Genomic DNA, 25560 nt, shown 5'->3' with positions numbered 1-25560 from the left:
ATCCATGATTCTCTCTCATCATTGATATTTCTGTCTCTCTCTCCCTCTCCCTTCCTCTCTGAAATCAATAAAAATGTATATTTTTTTAAAATGCTCTGTGTCATGAAAGGGGAGAGAGAAGCCCAAGGTGACACTCAGGTGGCTGGTCTGTGAGGTGGGGCCATTTGTGAGGATGGGGGACCCAGCGTGAGGAGCCATTGGGGGCAGAGCAATAATGCGATTGGGGAGGGACATGTTGGGACTCAGGACAGTGGGACACTCAATGGAACATTCCAGGAGGCAGTTGTGGTTGTTGGGCTAGAGCTCAGGAAGAGGCTAGGAATGGAGCTGTAGTTGTCTGAGGGGCAGACTCAGAGGCCCACAGGGGGCCAGGCAGGTGATGACAGTGAGGAAGTGGCATGTGCCCATCTCCAGGGGGGCAGCCACTGCTCGCCATCGGCTCGTTGTTACCTGGTAGAAATACGGACTCAGAATCACAAGATCTTCTGTTGGTGTTGGGTTGACTAGTTGGCTTCCTTTGTTTTAGAGAAGTTGATAGTGTTTTTACTTTGTTCCTATGAAGTCTCTTGCGTTTCCAATGTAAACAGAACCACTGAAAAATAAAAACTGCAAGATCTAGATGGGTGTTTCTCACATCGTCTGTGGTGAAGGACCAGGTTTTGTTTGTTTTCCAATACATTAAGGAGTGATCTTTTTGTAAAATACAATAAAAACATGGCAGCAATGTTGAGTAGCTAAGAAAGGGCCTATATGCTTATGCTAACGTTCTGTCTCTGCCTTGTCCTGGGCCAGGAATAAAGCATGTATTGACCAGCAGTGAGTCGAGGACCCCATGTTGATTGGGCCACTAGTTGAGCTGGTAAAGCCACAGGACAGGATGAATGGGGGATGTGAAAACTCACTCGTGCTTGCAGAGGGAGGAGTGGAGAACACTGTGGCCGGGCCCTGGAGAGGATCCAGAGAAGAACTAGAAAGAACTTTTACAAAGCGGGGAGAAAGGAGAGAGCATCCGTGTTACAGAACCTCAGGGAAGAGACTAGGAAACAGCATAAAAGCAAGAACCCCCTGGGCAGGTGGCCCACAGGTTTGGCCACTGATAAGTCTTGCAAGAGCAATGTGCATGGGGTGGAGCAGGCAGAGGACCCCTGCCATGGGTTTAAAAGTAAATAAATTTAGACGGAGAGAGAGGGAAAGGTGGTTAAGACAGAGTACAGGGAAAGGGGAGTTTTGTTTTTGTAAGAGTAGGGCATCTTTAAAAGCTGGAAAGTGCCCGTAGAGAAGGGACCGTTAATGGAAGCCTGAGGTGATACAAGGTGGAGGCAGGGCTGAGGCTGGGGGAGGAAGGAGGAGGATGTTTACAGGCTTAAATCTTCACAGTGGGAGGAAAAACTAACTGGGAGCTGCTGTCTGGAGGCCTCTGTTTTCTTATGACGTTTCTCTCCTGCCCCAGCCTCTCCTGATCTCTGTCCTCCTCCTATTTTCATTGGCCTGCGATCATCCTGTTCTTTCCAGGGAGGTCAGTGAAGTGAATTTGAGCCTGGGAAGAGGGAAGTGGTCCTATGCTTGTCTTGATCACTCCCCCAAGAGGAGGCAAGTTCTTGTACGTCGTTATCTCCCTGCGTGAATCCAAGAGCCAGTATCAGGGGGCCGGCAGTCATTAGTGTGTCTTTGAACAGATCTCTGAGGGCTCCTAGGCAGTCATGTTCCTGGATCCCCTTAGTGAACCAGCACAGGTACTGTCCCTGGTCATGTGAGGCTCACAGTGGAGCTGAGGACACAGACACAGAGCGGGTGTCACCTACTGGAGGTAAGGGCCCTGGAGTACCATGGGCAAGGGGTCCCGGCAGCAGGAAGAGGCAGTGGCCGGAGAGAAGTGGTATGGTTGGGAGGGAGCGTGTTTGCCTTGAGGAACAGGAAGAGGGCCATTGTGATTGGACCACAGAGGATGGAGGATTGGGTGCTGTGTGATGAGGCTGGAGAGCTCGTTGGGACTCGCAGGGCAAAGCCAGCAGGCCAGGCTCAGGATTTGGGTGCTCATCTTAAATTCAATGGAAACCCATTGGAGAGCTTTAAGGAGCAGCTAGAGAATGGTCTCCTCCTTGCAGGGGTGGATTCAGTGAGGACACTGGGAGCAGCTCTTTGTAGACAGTTAAGCTTAGGTGGTGGCATTGTGGTGGAGATGGGGGGACGTGGATAAATACAAGAACTGGAGCAGGCAGATCACCGGGGTTGTGTGCAGATCGGAGAGTGGCGTGTGGAGAGGGAGGGAACCAGGCTGTGCAGCTGATGAATGTGGCGGGGGGTGGGGGGTGGGGGGCTCTGTTGAGACGGAGAGGGCTCAAGCCCTTGTTTCTGTGGCCCAGGAGCATAGGGCAGAGACACCGCTGGCAAATGGTCATGGATGATATTGCTGAGGAAGGGAGAGCGGGTGAGCGGGAAAAGGGCCTGGAACTGAGCTCTGGGAGACTCTAGCATTCACTGTTGTGAGGGAGGTGTTCAGAGGAGGGGCTGTCAACCCTGTCGGTGGCATGGCCATGAGCATGAGGTCATGGGTGACCTTTGTGGGAGCTATTTTGGTGGCCTTCCCCCTCCTAAATACATATTTTGTGAGACCTGACCCAAAATGCCATTGGGCTGAAAACCACTGCCCTTTACCCCAAAGAACTCTGTGTGTGATTCTGTGTCATTCATACGATGGTTCTCGGTTGTGCTTTTTATGTTTCACTTTCAAATTTAAAATGTGCTTTTTTTCCCTCTCTCTCTCCATGGGCTTGCTGAACTGTCTTCATTGTCCTCTTTCGTGTAATTTTTTATTAAGTGACTAAATTTTAATATCTGACTAGGGATGAGAACTTGCCTGCATAAAAGCACCGCAATTTTATGTAATTTCTAGCATTCAGAGCACATATCACATGAAATAATAATCACCAAAGAACTAGCAGTTAAATCAGGAAAAAAAAGGGGGGGAACTTGGGATTCCTAAAAATGGCATTTGGATGGGCGCAGAACAGAGAGGGGCCTGTTGGTGGCTTGTGGCAGCTTGTGGCTGTCAGGCCTACATTCCTTTGTGGTCTCTGCAGAGAAATTGCCCCAAATCTAAGAAATCAGGAACTATTCTAGATGCTGGTAGAGAAGGCAAAAGACTGGAAGGGAAAGAGAAATTAAACCAGGGGAGGTGGCAGACCTGTGCCCGTGAATGCTTTGTTCTAGGGAGAAATGAGACCTAGGCATAGCTCTCTCTTCTGCAGTAAGAACCCTGCTTACCTTTCCACCCTCCTGGGTGGCATTTGGCCCCTTGGGAAAGCTAATGTCTCCTCCATCCCCTTCTTGTTGGTTGGAGATTGGTGGTGCCAAGGCTCATGTAACTTTGCCTGAGGCCAGGTGGTGGGGTTGGCTGTTGGCCAGCCTGGGAGTTCCTGCAGATGAGGGACAAAGGTCTGCTTCCCCAGGACACAGCTGTGGCCATGGGCACCTGGGGTGTATCTTGCTCCCACAGTTATTGAAATGGCCCCAGAACGAGTCTGTCTGGCAATGGACAAGCTGGGATAACGACCAGGTTCAGGCTCCTGTTGCCTCTGAGCCATGCTGATGGCAGACAGCCATGTCCCTTTTTGGCCGAGAGTGAAATCAAAAGGGATGAAGAGCAAGAGTTTCTTCTAAGCCAGTGCCTCTTGATATGTGCCCACCCCGCAGGGCTCCTCGGGAAAAGAGGGCCTGCAGTCCAGTGTGTTTGGGAAGCTTGCACATGGTAAGCCATCTTGCAGGGAGGGGTCACTGTGCCCCTTAGAAGAATCAAGGCTCTGAAAAGGTCTGCAGTAAGAAACCTGCTTACTTTGTTTAACTCAGCACTTCTCGGATGTCATTTAAGAACTTTCCCCTTGCTTCTCCTCCTCCCCAAATACCTATTTATATCAAGGAGCAGGCTTTGGAAAGTGCACCAAATCAACAAGGAACCCACGGACCAATTACCAGCCATGAACAATCACGGGTCATGGGTGTGTGGTCAGAGCCAGTCTCCTCTCTTTTCACAAGGGGTTCCTGATCCTGGCTATCTCCAACCGTACAGAATTGCCGTAAGCGCACATAAATCGATTACTTTATTGTATTTTCTTGGTTCCATTAAAACAAATCTTTCCACCCAGACACATGGTGTAACTGTGTTTTCTAATCCTCACCCAAATCTCTAACGGAGGGGAGATTTGGAGCAGGGCAATTTAAAACCCCCTCCTCTCTTTTGTCACCCCAGAAAGACACGTGCTCGGTGCCTCTGTCATTCTTCTTTTGTAATCACAGACATAGCAATCCTCTAACACAGTCAGCAGAAACGAGGTCATTGGATTTGTTGACGGCTGTAAAATCGCAGATAACATTTGCTCTGCTGTCTGGGTCAGTCCCAGCTTAGCTGACCATGGTCTCTTAAAAGGACGGGCTTCTTGGACTAGCCCCCACAGCCCCCAACTTCTTCTGCCAGTTATTAATCAGATCCTCAAACATATTGCTTTCTCCAGCCTTGACTTCTCATTTTTTTTTATCTCTCCCCTATACTCTCTGTTCAGAAGTGACAGTTTATTTCTTAACAGCACTCTCCAATAGAAATATAATTTGAGCCACCTGTGTAATTTTAAAATTTCTAGTAGCCATGTTTAAAGAGTAAAAACAGAAGTGAAATTAATTTTAGTAATGGATTTTTAATTAACCCAGTATATCTAAAATACTACTTTTTCAACATGTAATGAGATGTTTTACTTTTCTTTTTTTTTTAATAAACTAAATCTTTGAAATCTGGTATATAATTTACATTTGTATCACATCTTAATGCTAACTTTTCAATAGTTGAAGTGGCATATCCTCTAAAATGAAGTTGTATTTAACAAAAATATTTTATACTGCTTCAATTTTTTAAATTTAAAATTGATTTTAAATTAATTGAAATATAATAAAAATTAAAAATTCAGCTCCTTAGTCATACTAGCCACATTCTAAGTGCTTGGTAGCCACATGTGGATAGAGGCAGCTGTCTTAGGCAGCATGGTTCTGTAGGGTTCATTTATTCAAACAGTTTTTGGTTTCCCATGTTTTCTAAGTTGATACAAAATATTTGTCATTATGAGTCTTGTCAGCCACAAGACACAAGGAGTAGTATATAGCTTATATTGGATAACCAAAGGCAGTTTTCCCCACAAAAAGATCCAACTGAGAGTCTGGGGCCAAAACTTGCCTATATAACTTTTTAGGAATATATTTGAAATAACTAAATTTCTTTTTAAAATAAATTAATTTAGTTGTACATGTATTTTCACATTACCTGAAAAAAAACACATACACACACACACACACACACACACACACACAAACACACTTGGAAATTGTGCTTTTGTTCCCTGTGTTTACATTTCCTGAAACCATTTTATTCCTATACTCCTCACGCATCTTGGCCTTCAGTGTCTTTATCATCACCAGAGTGACTTTTGGGGGCCTGTAGCACAGGTTTCCAGCTCATCATATTTACTTTCCTCCAATTTGCTTGGAATTCAGTGCTTTTAAAATTAATGAATGATGCTATCACTAAAAACTCTATCCTAAGTCATAAATGCGCATTGATTTAGCAGTAGGACCATTGCTATCCAGCTCCTGTGTGAAATCACCATAATGTAAGCACTTTTGCTGCACTGCTCTTCAGAAAAAGAAAAATCCCATTTTATTGAAGATAACATAAGTAACAAGAGAGGGCATGTATCATAAGTGTACAGCTCAGTGAGTTCGCCTGAAATGAACACACCTGTGTAACCAGCACCCAGGGCGGGAAATAACAAAGCCTTCCCTGTGGCCTCTACCGTCACTTTCCCTCTCTGCCCCAAAGCTAGCCTCTATCTAATTTCTAACGTCAAAGGTTAGCTTCACGTGGCTTTGAACTTTATATAAGTGGAATTTTTTATAAAAAGCATCTTTGCTCAACACTGTCTGAGATTCATTGGTGTCCCAGTAGCTTATTTTCATTTGTCTCTAAAATTCCGGCATTTCTTTTTAAAAGCTATCTTCGTTTAAGAAGCACTGGAAATATTGGGGAGAACACTTTGTCAAGTATATGATTGCCTGACACCCATGCTGTACACCTAAAACTAATACAAAATAATGTTGACTGTAAACTGAAATTGAAAAATAAAATTTAAAAAAAGAAGATTGCTTACTGTAGCAACCAAAATTTTCTCTCACGCTATAGGAATTATTTTAAATTTTCGTTAAAAGTCTTTTCCTTCTTTTTAAAAATCAAGTCCATCAGATGATTTCAGTAAACATCCCAAACTAGTTTGGTTAATGTGTTTTCCCTAGTAAGTATTTTCTTAAATAATATGTTTTTTATTGATTTTTAGAGAGAGAGTGAGGGAGAGAGAGTGATTGGCTGCATCCCGGACGATCCCCAAAGGGGATCCCTTCTAGATATGTGCCCTAACCGGGAATCGAACCAGCAACCTTCTTGGTGTATGGGACACGCTCCAACCAGCTGGACCACCCAGCCAGGGCTTCCCAGCAAGCATTTTGCCATTCCGTACAAAGTGAGAGTTCGTGTATTGTGAGAACCTCTGTGAAAGTCTGTAAATGTATAAAGTTATCCCTGTTGTCCAAGGACTGGCATCTGGGTGGTAAAACCCAGGAGATATACAGGGTATATCCAGGAGATGCGGTGTGTGATTGTTGGTGGATTGTGTATTTCCCCATCCAGCTTACTGTGAATCAGGTCAGCATGCTGTGGTTGCTGAATATGGTCTAACTCTTAGCAGGGGAGATAACTTTTATGGATCTTCTTCCCCCAGATATCCGCGTGGCTAACTCCTTCACTTCCTTCCAATCTTTGTTCAAGTTCACCTTCCAGCACATCCGCCCACCCTGTCCACCATTTTTTTATTTTATTATTGTTGTTATTTTATCCTTACCCTAGGATATGTTTATTGATTTTAGAGAGAGGAAGGGGGAGAGAGAGAAAGAGGGAAACATCAATGTGAAAGAGAAACATCGATCGGTTGCCTCTCATAAGTGCCCCAACAGGGGACCGAACCCAAAACCCACTGCGTGCCCTGACTAGAAATTGAACCAGCAACTGTTTGATGTACTGGATGACTCTCCAATCAGATGAGCCAGACTGGCCAGCACCTGCCCACCATTTTTTTTTTAAAGCACCTTACCCCCTCCTGCTCCCCACCATAGTAATTCCCTTTACTCTTCTCTATTTATCTCTTATCTGTAGCTTTTGTCATTTCCTAATACTTTATTATTCTTACTTAATTAATATGTTTACTAGAGGCTCAGTGCATGAAAATCATGCACTGGCGGGGGGGGGGGGGTCTTTCAGCCCAGATTGCAAGAGGGCGTAGGCCAGGCTGAGGGACCCGACCGGGTGCATGGTTGGGGCCTGGGAGGAATGTGGGAGGTTGGTCAGCCGGGGAGGGACTGCGGGAGGGCTCCAGGGCGTGTCCGGCCCGTCTCCCTCAGTCCCGATTGGCCGGACCCCAGCAGCAAGCTAACCTATTGGTCAGAGCATCTGCCCCCTGGTGGTCAGTGTACATCATAGCAAGCAGTTGAGCGGCCTTAGCATATCATTAGCATATTACGTTTTGATTGGTTGAACGGACAACCAGACAGTTAGCATATTAGGCTTTTATTATATAGGATTATTTACCGTCTCTTTTTTTCCATGGAGAGAAGAGTGTAGGTCATATAGTAGATGCTCAGTGAATAATTGTGGCATGAGAGGGTGGCAGCCCATGAATTTCCAGGGCTTGAAAGATGTCACAGTTGTATGGGAACAGATGCTTTCAGAGCTGATGCAATGATGACGCGGTGGATGGACACTCCTACCATTTCTTTTTCCTGTAACTTGCAGAAGCTTTTTTCATGTTTAGGGGTGGTTGAGACTTGTTGAGGAAGTGACTTGTGAGGATCGTATGTCATCCCCTTCTACTTCATACTTCCCAGCAGATACGTTTACAAATACGCAATTTGCTGTTATCACCAGGAAAGATTCTAAAGTGGCATATGTGTATAAAGGGTATGTATGGACTAGGACGTGCTTTATGAGATGGGACATGTTCTGGGTGCTAATTATGCACTGTCAGTGGACACATGTAGAAGCTGATGGGTTTACAGCACAGGTTGAACCTTCCCATCAGCAAAGGTTGTTGCAAGGTGCTGAGCATCCCTGCTCAGTGAGACCTGCCTGCCTGCCGGAGCTGTCTGGCATCCAGCAGAGATAATGAGCGTGGGAATCTGGATTAACCTGGCGGCGTGTCCGGGTGGGGTGTCTCATCTGAGAAATGGAATTTATCCTGGCAGGCAGTTAGGCTGCCTGCTATATCTTTCCCCCCAAACTGGGAGGTTTCACTTTTACTGCTTGAGTTGATGTGCACTCTTTCCTGCGGGTTTTAGAGCCAGATAAACCCCTGTAAGGTTTAACCCTTTTCTGCTGTGGGGAGAATTCCCACTCCCAGAGCTGGACCCCATTAGGATGAGTCCGTAGTGTGGAGGATGGCTTGGGGGAAGGAGAGGAGGGAGAGTTCTTGGACATAAAGTACCCAATTACTGAAGCTGACTTACCTCCTCAAGGAGAAATCTGGACCTTTAAAAGCCCAGTTCCAGAATTTTCTCCTGATTCCAGTAAAGGAAAACTGCTACTTAATAACTTGGGTAGTCAGTTATGCAGGGCACATGGCCTTCTGGAATTCTTGGTTTTCTTCCCTGTAAAATGAGGCTTTTGCACATTGATAATCTGCAATATTCTATGATTCTATGGTTGACCCCTGCTTTTCAATGATTTCTCCAGAGGCTTATTTTATTAATTCATATTTTAGGATCGTGGCATGCTGAATTTTAGTGCCATATGCCTTCATTTTATGAAATTTTCTGGGCACATCTTAGCATTCGCTGTGCTCTGTATTTGTTAAATCAATGTTTGTTGATTGATAGCCATTTTTGTCTTTCCCCTTAAGTAGTAATTATAATTGGGGTTTAAGATAAGGGCTTTTATTTTTTACAAGCTTTTTCCCCTTAGGGTTAAAAGTAAACGTTTCCTTCTGACACTTCAATGGAAAAAAAATCTATTGTGAGGAAAATCTAAACTTAAATGATTAATTTGTTGGATCACTTCTGACTTCTTAAGTGTTTAAAATACTGAAAAATAAGATAGATTACCATTATGTGGGGTGGTGCTGAAATCTATACAAGTAATCCAAGATATGGGTTTGGACAAATGGCCCAAGTGTTCCAATAACTGATTATTCTAAATCTAGCCTAAGCAATAAGAGAAAATAGATTTAACCAAAGTTTCCCGAATAACTAATTACTTCCCAATCTATCTTCATTCTGTTAGCCCCGTAGCAGCAGGCCTAGGATTAAAAGGTATCTGGGGAGGATGGGTAGTAGGACATTACTGTTTGCTGTGTTAGGGATATTATTGGTGGGGGTGGCAGGGATCTTATATGGGTGAGGGAGTAGGGATTTTTTTTTCCAGATTGATTGAAATATAATTGACAATATTATGTAAGTTTATTACGTACAATATGATATGATATGATAAACCTATATATTGTTAAATGATCAGTACATAGTTAACATCCATATTTACCATTTTCTGTGGGGGGTGAGAATATTATCTACTCTCTCAGCAAATTCCAGTTATATAATACAGCAGTGTTAACTGTAGTCACCATGCTGTACATTCCATCCTCAGAACATACTCATCTTATAACGGCAAGTTTGTACCAAACCCTGGTAACCACCATCCTATTCTCTCCTTCTGTGAGTTTGACTTTTTTAGGTTCCACATATAAGTTATATCATATAGTATTTGTCTTTCTCTGTTTGACTTATTTCACTCAGCATAATGCCCTCCAGGTCCATTGTTGCAAATGGCAGACTTCCCTTCTTTTTAATGGTTGACTCATATCCCATTGTATACACATACCACGTTTTCTTTTTTTAAAAAAAAATATATTTTATTGATTTTTTACAGAGAGGAAGGGAGAGGGATAGAGAGTTAGAAACATCAATGAGAGAGAAACATCAATCAACTGCCTCCTGCACTCCCCCTACTGGGTATGTGCCCACAACCAAGGTACATGCCCTTGACCGGAATCGAACCTGGGACCCTTGAGTCCACAGGCTGATGCTCTATCCTCTGAGCCAAACTGGTTAGGGCCACATTTTCTTTAAGTAGGGATGTTATTGGTGGGGTGATAGGGTGTTATTGAGCAGAAGGAAGTCCAAGAAGCTTTTATTTACTTATTCTTAATTCTTACTGGAGGATTTTTCACCCCATTGATTGGAGGGGGAAGAAGAGGGAGGGAGGGAGGGAGGGAGAGAGGAGAGAGGGAGAGAGGAGAGGGAGAGAGGAGAGGGAGAGAGAGAGAGAGAGAGAGAGAGAGAGAGAGAGAGATGATGTGAGTAATTATATCTCACATCAAGGGACCTTGTCTGTTTCTTCCCTGCTATGTCCCCGCATCTGAAACAGTTCCTGATAAGCTAGTAGGTACTCAGTATATGTTGAAAAAGGAATGAGTGGGTAGGAGGTTAAATCTGCAGAATTTTGTCCAACTTTCTCACTCATCGATGTGAGTGAGAGATGTCGATTACTTGCCTCCTACATGCACCCTGACCGAGGCCTGGAATCGAACCTGCAACCCAGGTATGTGCCCTTGACCAGGAATTGAACCCGAGACCCTTCAGTGTCCGGGCCAACATTCTAACCACTTAGCCACAACGACCAGGGCCCAAGAAGCTTTTATTGAAAAGGCTCCCTCAGAGATAAAAAGGTTGGGATGGAGGGTCCAGGGAGTAGAAGAAACACACCGGAAAAGGTGGGAAACTTTTAAAGAACATGTATAAGTCTCTTCCTGCTGGAAATAAAGTTAGTTCTTCATGGAACTCTTCATTATTCAGTTGGTGTAGAAACTTCATTTCAGTGGCTTCCCATTTTGAATGAGAGATGCAGTTGCTCACTGAGACACTCCCCAGAGGACCGTGGAAGGTTCTCTTTATGGCGCCTGAAGAATAACACAGCTGGGTCTTTTCCTAAGCCTCAAGCACCAAGGGGGCCCCTGTGCCTCTTTCTGATTCCAGTGGTGCCAGGGAATGTGGGCATCATTCTGTGTCGCTCTTGAATAGTAAAGCATCATCATTAATTCATGTGCTACGCGTTTGTAACTTGTCACAAACAAGAATTATGCCCGAGTTTTCCTCCAGGTTGGCTTAGCCGATTAATAATGTAGGGCAGGCTGTAGGGGCGGGGCTTACCTCAGGGTACCTGCTTGTTGACGCATCGTCATGAACAGAGGCTAATAACACATTGCTCTTGTTCTCCACCGAAGCATGTCCCGAAGGGCCCACTCCTCGGAAGTACTTGTGTTATCCTTGTTTACATGCCTGCATATTTGAGAGTACTGCTAACGGCATCCCTTACAAAGGGCTGTGGGTGTTACTTTAAGAAATTACTGCAGTCTGGTGTCTTCCCATCGGTATGAATTAGTGAGGGTGACTGTATTCTAAGAGGATCACTATTGCTTTGTAACAAACCACCCCAAAACTCTATAGTGGTTTGCAACAACAGTCATTTATTTTGCTCACAGATTTGTAAGTTGGGCAGAAGTTGGCAGAGACTTTGGCAAGACTGGGGCAGAACTTGGCTGATCTCTACTCCACATGGTATCAGCTGGGATGCTTGTCAGTGGGTGGATGGCGGGCAGAGGTGGGGGCGTTGGTGGGGGTGGGGGTTGTCCACTTTCAAGATGGTGCACTTACACGGCCTCCTGAAGGCCTCTCCACAGACTGGTTGGGCTCCCTTGAAACATGAGGGCTGGGTTCTAAGAGCAAGCACCCCAAGAGAACAACGAAATTCCTGGAATGTTTATGACCAGGCCTCAAAAGTCACATGGCTTCCTTTTGACTTTTCTCCTTGGTGGGGGCCCATACTGTTTCAAATAGAGGGACGTGGACTTTGCCTCTGGGTGACGTGGTGGCAGGGTTCTAGCCGACCATGCTGGGTGAAACATATTGTTGTGACCATCTTTGAACAATACAATCTGTCGCAAACATGAATTCAGAACCTGCTACTGAATTTACAGTTCGTTGTACAGTTCATTTACAGTTTGTTGTGCTAGGAGAGGACTTTGAAACATGCAGGACGAATATGGAATACATAATAAATGAAAGCCAAGGCAAGAAATGGAAATAAGTTGAGTATTGAATGTCAGGGTTATCGGGCATTGGAAATGATCTTTGATTGTAACTCTCAACAGTTGTAAATGCAAAGAACCCCACCACCAAAAAGAAAAAAACAAAACGGTCCTATTTGTTACTCAAAGAGATCACATATCTTCACGAGATCTGAAACTCGCTCAAATCATTTTCATCTTCCAGAAAACCATCCCGGGGTCCTCCGGGGTATTTACAAAAGAACAATAAAACAGTCAGTTCTTTGCACATTGTAATGAAAACCATCCCCAAGTACTTAGTTGAACTGCTCTGTTTACCATGGGAGTTTCAAATGCCATTAGGACCGTGCTATATTTTTGTTGGTCTGGAGTTGTGGGAATAGAAAAAAATTTTTTTTCTTTTTTTTCTTTAACCAAGGTTAAAACTTGGATAGCCTGGGTCCAACCGCACCATCACAACATTTTGTTAAAGTGCCTTTCATTATTGTTTTGGAAGCCTATGTAAATCAGGGGATGGTGGGAAAAAGAAGTCACGGATACTGGATGTTAAAGCAGTGTGGTGTGAAGGGGAACATCTGTTCCTGGTTAAAGTTCTTCAAATTTATGTTCTTTCCTCAGTCATTTAGCTGTGGTGCTGAGATTTGAGTTCCATGAAGACTCTCAGACGGGCTTTTCAGAACATTCACAGGCGTCTTCACAAACCCTTGAGGTTCTTTGCTCCCAGCTTGTGATTCCAGGGTCACTGGTATTATCAAAGTGTGAAATTGGGGTTGTCAACCTCAGCAGCTTCAGGATTTGGATTCTAGCTGGGTTTTATGTTTCCTTCTTTCTTTACGTTTCTTTATCTTTTTTTTTTTTTGGAGGGGGGTGGTGGAATGCACTGTCTTATCTTAGGTAGTAAGTAGAACCTTTATGAAAGAAGGCCCAGTGATGAATATTTTTACCTGGATAAGAAAGACTGATGTTAACCAATGGTTTGTTGCTGCAGCTTTCCCTTTTCCTGAGGGGGGAGATTGACCTGGTTTGTTACGAGATGGACTGAAAACCCAGGGGCTGCAACTAACTTTATTTTAACAGTGTTGCTTTCTTGAGATGTACCCGGGACCTGTGATCCCTTCATTTCTCTGGGCCTGTTTTCTTCTCTGTTAAAAATGATACAAGTAGCAAACGATGTGCAGATTTTCAAAATGTCACGTGGGTGTATTTGCAAAACATTACTGGCCCCAGATGGCTGGCGTTAATAGACTCGTAGAAGTTTCTACTGAGAAGTAACTTCAGATTCTGCCGATTTAACCTCCTACCCACTCATTCCTTTTTCAACATATATTGCATGGGAAGAGGGGACCCAGGTAACAAGGAGAAGCCGGTCATGGGACCTTCAGTGGAACAGCATCCCAAACAGAGGTTGCTGCGAGTGCTAAGGTCCCCGAGTGGGAACCAAATTGTATGTTGAAGAAAACAAGGCTGTGAAGGTGGAGAGGCGTGGGCAGGTATGGGGTAGGACACCCCAAGGGGGAGGACGAGGTAGCTGCCTAGGGTGGATGGGAGGCCAGCACAGTGTCCACTGATGGGAGGCCTGGAGCCTTCTTGAGAGCCTGAGTGGATGGGATGGATTTGACACTTGTGGGAGGGACTAGGCAGAGAAAGCCCAGGATGTGTTAGCAGGAACGCGATGGAAGAAGCGGATCACATACACTGGACAGGGAAGGACGAGAAAGGACAGTCATCTGCTTATTCTTTTTAAAGCGGCTTTCACTGCTGGTCACGCGTAACTGGGGGACCCTATGTCTCCATTTGCGTGGACAGTTCTAGCTCAGGCCTGTGTTCACAGCATAATTATTAACAGTTTCACATTTTGCTTTCAAAAGTGCCCTTGTTTGCCTACCCATAGTTTAACACGCCAGAGTCCTGCGGTACATCGCCATGTAGTCCACAGACTGCTTGCTGCCTCTACTTTTGGTCTCCATCTACCTCCCACCTCCCTGCCCATGACGAGGGAGGCGCTTTCTGGCCTCTCCCGAGAGCTCTGCCGTGACCCCAGGCCTCCAACCACTCTCTCGGCCTCCACTCTGTTCACTTCTGTTACCATTGCCGTCTCTCACCTCGATTCAGACCAGATCCTGCGGATGGATGAATTTCCTTTGGGATAGGCCTCACTGTTGCTCAGAAACCACGGTGGCATCTCAATGCCTACAGAACAAAAAGTCCAGGCTCCAAAGATTCAGCAGTCTTCAAGATCTAGCCCAGGTATCTCACAGAACAGCACAGAGTATAGTGAATACAGTGCTGGACCCAGCCTGCTAGGTTTGACTCCTAGCTGCCATTTACTGCTAGCTGTATGGACTTGGGCACGCTTTGCGCCTCAGTTTTCTAATCTGTGACACAGGGATGAAAAGAATACCTAGCCCTGGCCAGGTGGCTCAGTTGGTGGGAGAGTCAGCCCTCACCAAAAGAGGTTGTAGGTTCAATCCCTACTCAGGATACATATGGGAGGCAACTGATCAATGTTTCTTTCTCACATTGATGATCTCTCTCTCTCTCCCCTTCCTTCCTCCCTCCCTCCCTTCCTTCCTTCCTTCCTTCCTTCCTTCCTTCCTTCCTTCCTTCCTTCCTTCCTTCCTTCCCTCCCTCTCCCTCTGTTCCTCCCTCCTCCTTCCCTTCTTTCTTCTCTTTTTAAAAATTAATAAAACATATCCTCATGTGAGGATTACATAAAAAAAAAGAGTACCTACTTATATTGTTATTATAAGGATTAAATGAGTTAATCCATGTAAAGCCCTTAAAACAATATTTGGCACATGGTGAACTCGCAGTAAATGTAAATTATTGTGATTGTGGGGATTTTTGGTGCAGGCACATTGAAATTTGCTCTTCTTTGCTTAACAGATGACACTTGCTTACCGCTTCACCTTTGCTAGCCTTATGGGAGTCCTTCCCTCATGCCATTTCCGTATACAGAGACTTCACCTGTGGGTGAGGTTGTTTTACTCACCATGGACCTAGGAAGCCACGAAACAACACCCCGGGAGGTCCAGCGCACATTCTGTGACTTTCCCACGAGACTGTGAAGAAAGTCTCTTTAAGTGCTTTGCTCGCATGATGCTTTGAGATTTGACTTATCCATTTCCTCTGTGGTTGTGCACTGGCATCAGTGGGAGCTTGGGGTTCCTGCAGACTTGTGGGCAAAGGCAGATTCTCCTGTACGTTTTTCCCCCTTAGTGGAAAATGCCAGCCCTCCTGGGTAGAGGTCTTTGCTTTTGCTCCAGGGTCCTGATCTGAGCCCAGGCAACCACATTTATGCTAAATTGTCCTGATGGGCTTCCAGTGAGAGAGATTAGGGATTTGCAGGGTCAGGGAACATCTGCCAGAGGGGACACTCGTCTGCTCCAGCATGTTGACTCTTTCCATTGTGCCCCTCCTGGTCTGGGTTTGTATCTGTTGCGGCACAGTGCTCTGTGTAGTGAAATGGCCGGGGGTTGGACAGTGATTCCAGAAATAGTCTTTAAAAAAATTGTCTTCAGTTATATTTCAATAATGTTGGGGGGCAGGAATTTTTTTAGCAGACCTGCCATTTGGAGACATGCAAAGATACCCTGTGTGAAGTAGTAGACTGCTGTGTGTTGTGTCTACAGACAAAATAACCTAAGCACTGAGGCAAGAAGCACTTTGACCAAAATATAGGGGTGAGCAAATGTAGGTTTACAGGTGTTCATATGGAAAACAATACAATAATTAATAATAATACAAGAATAAACTTCCATGTACTCACAACTGTAAACCTCCTTTTGCCTGCCCCTGTATATAAACATGATGATAAGGATTTATTTGCTTGGTTTTATTTGGCTTAAATGTCAGTTGCCTTATATAATACTTGGGTTGTATTCTCTTCTTCATTTGAGTACATGTGAGTACTGAAAAAAATTCAGATTTTATTTCCTGTGACATAATGTATCTGCATGGTAGCTCTTTAAATATTTGTTTTGTCCTAAAATTCCTCTTCTTCAGAGCTGCTTTGTTGCCACAGTGCATCTGTATGGTTTCCATGGGAGCCACCCTGTCCTTGGTCAGAACTGATTGGCCCAGGTGTGGACACCTGACCTAAGTTGGGCCAATCAGAGGCCTTCCCTGGGATCTTTTTACTGTGAGTAATCAGGAAGTTGAGGACATTCTATCTTCAGTAGCTAAGCTGTAAGCAAATACTTAGAAGCTGACAATGGTCATATTTTCTGCAACATGGAGGAACTTGTTTTTAGATAAGAAGAATGATGCTAACAAATAAAAAAAAATAGGACATAACTTGGAGAAATTTCCTGACAGTGCTGGAGATGCTGGTTCCAGGTCTTCCTAAGGTCCAGCTCTGGCCCTACCCTGCTGGCCAGTTGGGTACTCCTTCAGGTACCGTTAGGTTGTTCTTCACAGATAGACCTTCCCTTCCTTGATCACTTTGTGTGCATTTTTTACTTAGACTGTTGACACAGGGGTTGGTTCTCAGAGGGCACAAAGGGCTAGTTGAAGATCTTTGGGAAGTCCTATTTATTTCTAACTACTCTGCCCTCCATTTTTACCGAATCATGAAATTATAGGCACAATCTAAGTGAAAGAACTGAGTCAATTAACACAGAGTATGAGGGCAAATAAGACTTATTTTATCAGGAATGCCTGCCTTGAACAGAGCCACCAAAGGATGGGTTCACTCTCTATTCCCGCCAGAACAATGGGCCCCTCCTCTTCCTTTTGTTTTCAGGGGAGTTTACAGGTTTCTCAATTCTTTTAGCATTTCCTGAACTCCAAATAACCCCTAATGGCAGAGGAGAATAAAGAAATACCTCTTCCCCAAAACCCGAGTCCTGCCAAGTAGCAGTCCCTCAAACTGAGCAAGGACAATATGAGAAGGATGGACCACATTAACTCTTCAGTTTCTCAGCTACCCTTGAGTTAGACCAACACATACAGAATCCAAGAGGGCAGGGATAGTGCCTGTTTGGCTAACTATTAGTTTCCCCTAGTAGGTATTGAGAAAATAGTTATGGAATGAATGAATGGATATTATCCCCATTTTATGGATGAGGAAACTGAGGCTTACATAAATCAGTCATTGACTAACAACATAGCTAGTGAGTGGCAGAGCTGGATCCAAAGCTGTAGGTCTCAGACTCCTTGTCCAGGGCTCACTCCAAGACCTGTCAGTCATTAAAAGAGAAAACTGCAACACCAGATAGTCCACATGTTCTTTCCTTGAGGCTCCATAATGGAGCTAAACACCCAGCCGTGCTTGGTAAAGCTTTCAGTTCCTGAAGCTAAGTGTTAACACGCCAGAACTAAAGGCAGCTTCAGACTTGAGCTAAAACCTGTGTTATTTTTGAACCTTCCTTTTCAGAAAGCTGTACAAGAGTTTAGGTGATAAAAGATGGGAAGGGTTGTGTGCATATGATAATATATTCACCGCAAAGACTCACATGTAACTGTGCAACCCAGAACAGCATTTTTGTGCCTGTTCTTGGCACACAGTACATGCCTCTGTTTGTGGGTTCTTTGTACATGTCATGGATCCGCAAACACCTTTAAATGTCAGCCATCATAGACGGTTACCCAAGAGAGTTATGAGGGAGGGTCAGAGTGGTCTAGGGTATACTTGGGATGTGTGTGAGTCTTGGTCTTTACCTTATATTTTATGTCTCTGAAATCATTGTTGAAAACTGTTTCTATTGCTCAGTATTTTATGTTTTACTAGAGGCCCAATGCATGAAAATTCATGCAAGAGTAGGCCTTCCTTCCCCTGGCTGCTGACACCAGCTTCCCTCCAGCACCTGGGATCCAGGCTTCCCTCTGGCCGCCGACAGGTGCCTGGGCAGGCACCTTGGACCCCGGATGCTTCCCTCCGGCCCCAGCATCGTCCAGAAGGATATCCAGAACAACGCCCAGAAGGATATCTGGTCTAATAAGCATATTACCCTTTTATTATTATAAATTATCCTATATAATAAAAAGGCCAGAGACCATAATAGCGTAACAACCAGAACGACCAATCGACCAGTCGCTATGAGGTACATTGACCACCTCTCGGTCCCTCCCCCCGGCCCACAGGCTCCAATCGCCAGATGGTGGAGGGGGAACCACGGGGAACCTGGGTGGGTTTTGGCGGTGGAGTGGGACTGGGGACTGGCAAGCGGGCTGAACGGCCGACCTCTTGGCCCCTCCCCCCGGCCCACAGGCTCCGTCAGATCATGGTGAACGGGAGCCACGGGGAACCTGGGTAGGTGTCGGCAGCGGAGCGGGACTGGGGACTGGCGAGAGGACGGAAGATGGCCCTGATCGCAGGCTAGACCTAGGGACCCTGCCCATGCATGATTTTGTGTGCTGGGCCTCTAGTGCTTTACAACAGCACTATCCAATAGAACTTTCTGTGATGATTTAAATGTTCTTTTTCTGCACTGTCCAGTACTATAGGCACTAGTCACTCATCACTAGCCACTGAGCACCTGAAATGTGGCAGGTGTGGCTGAGAAATTGATTTTTAAATTTTATTGGAATTTAAACAGCCACACTTGGCTAATGACTACCACAATGGGCAGCACAGCCCTGTAGTTGTGAAAAGTTGGTAAGTTTCTGATTGCCAGCATTAATTAGCTCATTAGTTATAAGGATTCCATTAAGTTTATCATGAAGTTAGAAACTGGCTACACCTTGGAGATAGGAAATCTACCAATTAAAGATTTAACTTCCCCACCTCAAAACGTGGTGAGGAAATTCCCCTCAACAACAGTGACAGTTGTCAGCTCTCTTGCTACCCCTCAGCATCCCCCCTGGGACCTCGAATCGATACCAGATTGAGTCTTAGGGGACTTGTTTCTGTTTGGAGCACATGCTCTCGCTCACTGCCTTATGAGAGCTCATGGCCTTCTCTTCGTTTCACACCAAGTCAGGGTTAGATTTAGAGACCTCCATCAGCCTGCCCGGTGCTATCTCACTCCCTTTACCTGCTCTCCTCCTGTGTAGTCAGAGTTCCCCAGAGGAACAGAACTAATAGGATTACAATAGGCCTTCCATATCTGCAGATCCCACACCTGCAGCATCAACCAACCACGGATGGAAAATATTCAGGGGAAAAATGTTACGTTGTGGCTGATGTGTACTATGTACTTGGGCCTACAATGGTCGCATCTGTACTAAAATGTGCAGACTTTTTGGAATCATTACTCCCTAAACAATACAGCATAACAACTATTTACATAGCACTTACATTGTGTTAGGTATCATAAGTAATCTAGAGATTATTTAAAGTTCCTGAGAGGTTGTGCATAGGTTATATGCAATTGTTATATCACTTTATATAAAGGACTTGAGTATCCATGGATTTTTGTTATCCACAAGGGTCCTGAAATCAATTCCCCACTGAAGCTGAGGGATGACTGCATCTGTCTATCTATCTACCTATCTATCTATCTATCTATCTATCTATCTATCATCTATCGAGAGAAAGATTGAGTTTGAAATTGATGTATTTTAAGGAATTGCCAGCTAGCAAGTCCAAAAGTCTGTAGGGGCATCTTGCAGGCTAGAGATTCAGGTAAGAGTGATGTTGCAGTCTTGACTCTGAAGGTTGAAGACTCAGGTAGCTTTTCTATGCTGTTGTCTACATGCAAAATTCCTTTTTCTTTGGAGAACCTCAGTCTTTGCTCATAATGCCTTCAATTGATTGGGCGAGGCCCACCCACATTATGGAGAGTGATCTGCTTTACTTAAAGTCACTGGAGAGTAGATGTTAATCACAGCTGAAAAATACCTTCACAGCAACATCTAGACTAGTGTTGCCCAAACCATTAGTCACCCTAATTTAGCCGGGTTGACACATAAAATTAACCATGGCACCTTCTTCATTGGATTCAGACGAAAGGGTATTACACTGTCTCTGACCCTTCACCTACATCATCTAATATGACCTGTAGGTATTCCAGTTCCTGTCAGCAGGAGCCTTTTCTGCTCCTTTTTCTATGTTACATTAGCTTTCATTTTTACTAAACCCACCCCATGTCTCATTTCTCCCTAACTGGTTTCACCCTGACTGGTATATGTACTCTAAAACTCAAGTAAGTGTGCCAGACTGGTATACATGTACACTTACCATTTGCAACATGGTATTCATTTTGAAAATAAAGTAGCAGACAGTATGTTCTAGATTTTCTGGGACTATCCAAATATTCTGTTGTTATTTTTAATAAAAATGATCCTTCAAATACATAATCAAAGGTGATTACTTTTTACAATGCATTGAGACTTTGTATAGAAATAATATTTTTTTTTAAAAAATCTTTTTTTTAAAAAAATCATGAGATTTCTGATTTTAGGTTTAGAAAATATAGTTACCATCAAATTTGTTCTTACTCATTATAGAGCAATTGAATGAAGTCTTGGATCCATCAAAAGTGGTATTATTTAATATTTGGTGCCTACACCAGCAATTATCACTCCCTTAAGTTTTGTGGGTGGGGTGCTTACGAAATGCAACAGAAACGAGAAGGTGGGCGAGAGTGTATTTCAGTTTAAAATAGTATCTAGCTGGGCACCTTGGCACAGGCTGGATTATATAAAGTGGAAAGAGTGGTATTGTTGAAGGAGCTTCAGGGTGGACTTAGGATACTCAGAGTCGTACCTGAGCATTACCTGTGATTAGCCCTGCGATGCTTGAACAATTTCCTCTTCTATAAGGTGTTATTTTGAGGCCTAGAATAATGCATGTTAAAGTTCTGAGTAGAAGTTGTACAGTGTTAACAGTTGTTTTAACACATTGTTTGTGGGTAGTTTTTATCGCGCGCTAACAGGTGGTGTGGGCCATTTTTGCTAATTTTTTGTGCAAATGGCAACGTTCAGTAAAATTACGATAACTTTAGTTTACGTATTTATACGTTACCCGCATTCTACTGCTAGTCTATAAAAAACATATTAATACGTGTTCCGCGCTCTACTACACTGGTAGAACGTATAAATACGTAAAACGTGTAAACACGTTTCCCGCATACAATGTGTTAAGAAGCCACAGTTGTTAGGGAAATTTTGTGGGGAATTTCGTAACCAAGGTGATGAGGGCCTTGGTGTGATCTCCATGCTCATTTGACGCTGTGCTCATGAACACCTGGTGTAGCTTGAAGTAACAGTGGTGTCCAACACCAGCTGTTGAGCACCTAAATGAAGTGATCTCAGATATAAGGAGAAAGGGGAAGGGATACCCGAAACACAGGGGGATAAATCTGGCAGGATGTGGTGAGTGTATACATGGGATTTGAGAAAGGGAAGAGCTAAGGAAGATGCCAGTTTGAAGAGATGAGGTCTTTGTTGGACCCTGTCAGCTGTGATCACCAGCCATGTATGTCTGAACCCCAGAGAAAAATTAGGGCTATGGGGTTGGAATTTGGGAATAATTAACATATGCCTAGTGATTAAACCCAGTGATTACAGGAGGTCACCATGGGGAATGTAGAGTGGTAAGAGCTGGTGGCTGAGGACGAATCCTGCTAAACACTACCTAATCCTCACCATTATCATGCACGTGAGCCTTGCTCAGTAACAGTTATGAATGAACAAATGAGTGAATGGGAAACAAACAGGGCTCAGTTTGACAAACAGTCAAATGACTTTAGGAGAAAGAGAAAAGAAGGTGCCTGTACTAGAGTAAGGTAGGAAACCAGAAGTGTCAAGGCCCCCAGGGTCTAGCCAAACAGTGGTCTTTATAAAATCTAAATGCAGTTCTCCTGGTTAAGAAGGACTACTCACCCTTTCTGGTAAACAGTTTGGCAGCCTTATCAAGCCTTTGTTAAGTTACTATCCCTTAACTCGAGCATGTCAAACTCTCGGCCCACAGGCCACATGCCTCGTTTATTTGGCCCCGTGTTAGCCTTTGCGTTTGACATGCTTGCCTTAACCCATTAATTCCACTTCCAGGAGTCCACCCAAAGAAAGTACGCAGTGCTGCAGACAAAGATTTATGTAGAAAAATGGTTCATGTTCCTGAGACATGAACTTCCCTGGAAGGCTTGGGTTGGGATATTTTTTAAAGTTTTGATACTGTGTAGAACTATAGCTCAGGATACAGAATGTTCGTTAATGTTTAAGATAGAAGATGAGCAAAGAAATCTTGTCATTTGCTCTCATACCCCCCACTGTTCTCTGCTCTTGGAGTTTCCTTAGTGGGAAAGTCGTGGATATTCTGGCCTACAGGGTGAAGTAAGAGCCTTTGTTGGCATCCGTGATACGGGCCTTGTGGTTTCCAGTTCAACCTCATTTCGGGGCATTCCTGGCTTCACATGTCATGTTCCACAAATATTTTGAGAAGTTTCTTGAATACATCAGGAGGATGTACACCACCAAGCCTTTGCCCATGGTAATCCTTCCTTCTCTCTATCTACATTGCCCTTCTCCCATTTAGTGAACTCCTAGTCATCCTTCAAACAAAACAATTTATGTAAAGTGCCCAATGCAGTGCCTGGCACATAGTAGGTCTGCAGTAAGTGGCAATTACTACTATTGCTATTGTTGGTTCCAGCACAGGCTAGACGTTATAGAAAAGACTGGACTGCGTGTTTGCATCTTCCCTAAATTGTCTTCTAGAATGTGTGGTATTGAACTAAAATGACCTTCTGCTTAAAGTTAGGGTGGTTCATCTGAGGACGGCTGCCAAGGCTTGCTCCTCCCTCAGAGAGAGAGACTCCATGCTGGATTTCTAACTAATTCTCAAATGGAGATGTTCACTGCAGAGGTCCCAGGATTTTCTGAGGTCATCTACTTAGGGATTGGTGACTAAGACAACATAATTTTGAGGTCTCTACCTCCTGATTTATTGGAGCATCCTTGCCCAGAAAGTCCCCTTAAAGTTCATCTTCTAGTTTTGGCTGGCTTTTGCTTTGATTTTATTAGGCTATTACTTTTATGGTTTGTTTTGTTTTGTTTTTCACTCATGACTACTACGTTCAATTGTCTGGGGGGATTTTTTTAGGGAGAGGAGAGTTAAAATGCCATAGTACTCTTTGTGGCCATCACACCCCCACTTATGGGCTCAGGAAGTGAGAAGGAACTTACCCATTACCTAGACTGGATGGTGTGAACCATGGCCTGCAGAATCATACGTCTGCCCGAGCAGCACCTGTGGGCCTGACGTGGTCTCTGGTTCCTCCAGCTTCACCGGGGACCAGCAGCACCCCCAAGCAGGTGTCCCCTCTTGTGGGAACGTGGGCATCTGCACTCCCACAGTGCTGATTTTCCCCATCTCTGCCCTTCGCTGCCAAAACAATTGTTTAAAAGAGGAAGCTCTTTGGGTCATAAAATGTCATCAGGTAGTTCGTGTGTACTTATGTAGACATACTGGATTATACAGTAGCCTGGTTGGCAGGAAGTAGGTGATTCATCAGAGAAGAAAAAAAAAAAAGATGAAAAAATAAACTCTTACCAAATGAACTTCCTCTTTCAAACTCTCTTTGTTTCAGCTCATCCTTTTAGACCCTTTCCTAGCCTCTTAAAAAAAAAAAAAAAAAAGCAAAACTAATAATACAGTGTTTCAAAGACAGGTCATCCCAGCTCTTCGCAGCTCAATGCTGTGTTTTCCCGTGGCTAGAAAAAAAACAAGGCCCATGCTCTCCGCCCCCAGTCAGGCCAGGGCTGGGGTGCATGTACTGCCTAGACACGGTGCCTCTGCCAGCTCCCTCGGTTTCACGTTGAGGCGTTTGGGATGTTTCCTGTGTCCCCCTTTGGTAGAGCATCCCATTCACATGGTTCTCTTCATTTTGTTTGCCTCACAGGTCCAGGAGGCTGCCAGTCGGGGCCTGAAATTCGTGAGTGTCATCCCTCAGTACCGCTGCCGTGTGAACTCAGCAGGCAGCAGCCCCCTGGTGGGGGGTGGGGACAAGAAGAACCCAGGTGCTCCAGCAGGGGCGGATGGAAGCCCAGAGCCCAACCAGGGCCCAGGAGGGGAGACACCCATCACTGCCAAACAGCCCAGCTTGCCTTTGGAGGAGGGGGACGGTGCAGACTTTTCCAAGACTCTGGATGGACCGGATGGGGACCTGTCCGAAGTGCCTGGGGAACCGCTCTCGGGAAGTAAGTATGTCAGCACAGGGCCTGTTGGCCCGAGGGAAGAGAGGCTAACAGCTTCTCAGGAATCCCCATGGCATTTTATGGAAAAGAAATGGAATGAGAATGTAGAGAGAGCCATCCGTCAAACAGGAAAAAATTTATCAAGTGCTTTTCTGTGCCTCTGGACTGTGGACTTACTGAAGCTGTGACTTCCGGGGGGAGCAGAACCACATGAAATGGACTCGCAGTTGCTCCACAATGGCACGTTTGAAGTGGATTCTCACACTTGAGTTATTTCACCCATGTGCTTTTGCACTGCCCTTGAGTTACCCCCTGTACCACAGGAAGTGCTAACGTGCCGGCGCCCATGCAAAGCGGAGGCTCCATTTTGGGTTCACTTGTTTTGAATATCTGCCTAAAGGAAGAAATCAAGAGAGCCAGTGGAGGACACATTGTGCGGGAAATTGGTGACTCAACTCGCTAGGCTGGAAACAACCGGATTTCGGGGAGTTTAGTGGACAGATCGGCACCATGCAGAGAACACCTGGCCACCATGTGAATCCCCTTAATCACCTAATAACGGCCATTAGAGCATGCACTTTAGGTTGGGGATTTCAAACAACAACAACACAGCAATGTAGAAGCCGACGTGCTTTACTACTGCCTGTGTGCCAGGCCCTGTGCCAATAAGCATTTTATATGACTGATCTCTTAGTTCTCCCGATAGCTCCAGGTTTTGGGTGAGCTCTAGGATGGCCCATTTGACAGCAGAGTAAACTGAGGTTTAGAGAGTACATCTTTGTCCAGGCTGGGTTTTGGCAGGTCTGGCATGTGAACCCAGGCAGGCCTAGCCACCATCCCAGTTCACCTCTCTCCTTGGTCTTTTCCTGTGTAATATCCTAATAGACTCACAAGATGTACTGGGGCCCTCAGTTTATAGACGGTACTATTTCTCTTTGTTTCCCCATAATCCCCTTTCCTCTTCTTTCTCCAGGAAACCTCGCATCTAGCCATTTCCTGAGAGCCAGGTACTTATATGAGCTGGGTGGCCTCTTCTAGTCTTTGGAAGGTGAATCAGTAACGAGACTGACAGGAGGCGACCCCAAGCCTTAGGAGGCCTTTCTCTTTCTCCTTTCTGGACCATCTCCCTGGTTAATGTTATTATTTATTTACTAATTCTTGAGATTAGCCTTAAATAAATGATGAAGAGTAGGTCGTGCTTCGAGAATCGAAAAGAAAGTGAAGTAGAGTGTGTGTGTGTTGGTGGGGGTGGGGGGGGAGGGGTTGTTATGCCAGTACT

General features: G+C 44.7%; 1 protein-coding gene across 2 annotated transcripts in view; it reads left to right on the top strand.

Annotated features, from left to right (window-relative positions):
- RFTN1 (raftlin, lipid raft linker 1) overlaps nucleotides 1-25560 on the top strand; it is a 177635-nt gene that overhangs the window by 100594 nt on the left and 51481 nt on the right. For both annotated transcript variants that reach the window (XM_036332697.1, XM_036332698.1), the window contains exon 5: nucleotides 23987-24284. In XM_036332697.1, the coding sequence (XP_036188590.1) occupies nucleotides 23987-24284 (298 nt within the window). The remainder of the gene's footprint in view (nucleotides 1-23986; nucleotides 24285-25560) is intronic.

The sequence above is a fragment of the Myotis myotis genome, unplaced genomic scaffold, assembly GCF_014108235.1.
Source record: "Myotis myotis isolate mMyoMyo1 unplaced genomic scaffold, mMyoMyo1.p scaffold_m19_p_13, whole genome shotgun sequence".
In the NCBI taxonomy this organism is placed as follows: Eukaryota; Metazoa; Chordata; class Mammalia; order Chiroptera; family Vespertilionidae; genus Myotis; species Myotis myotis.
Note: the sequence above shows the minus strand (reverse complement) of the source record. Positions and strands in the feature narration are given on the sequence as shown.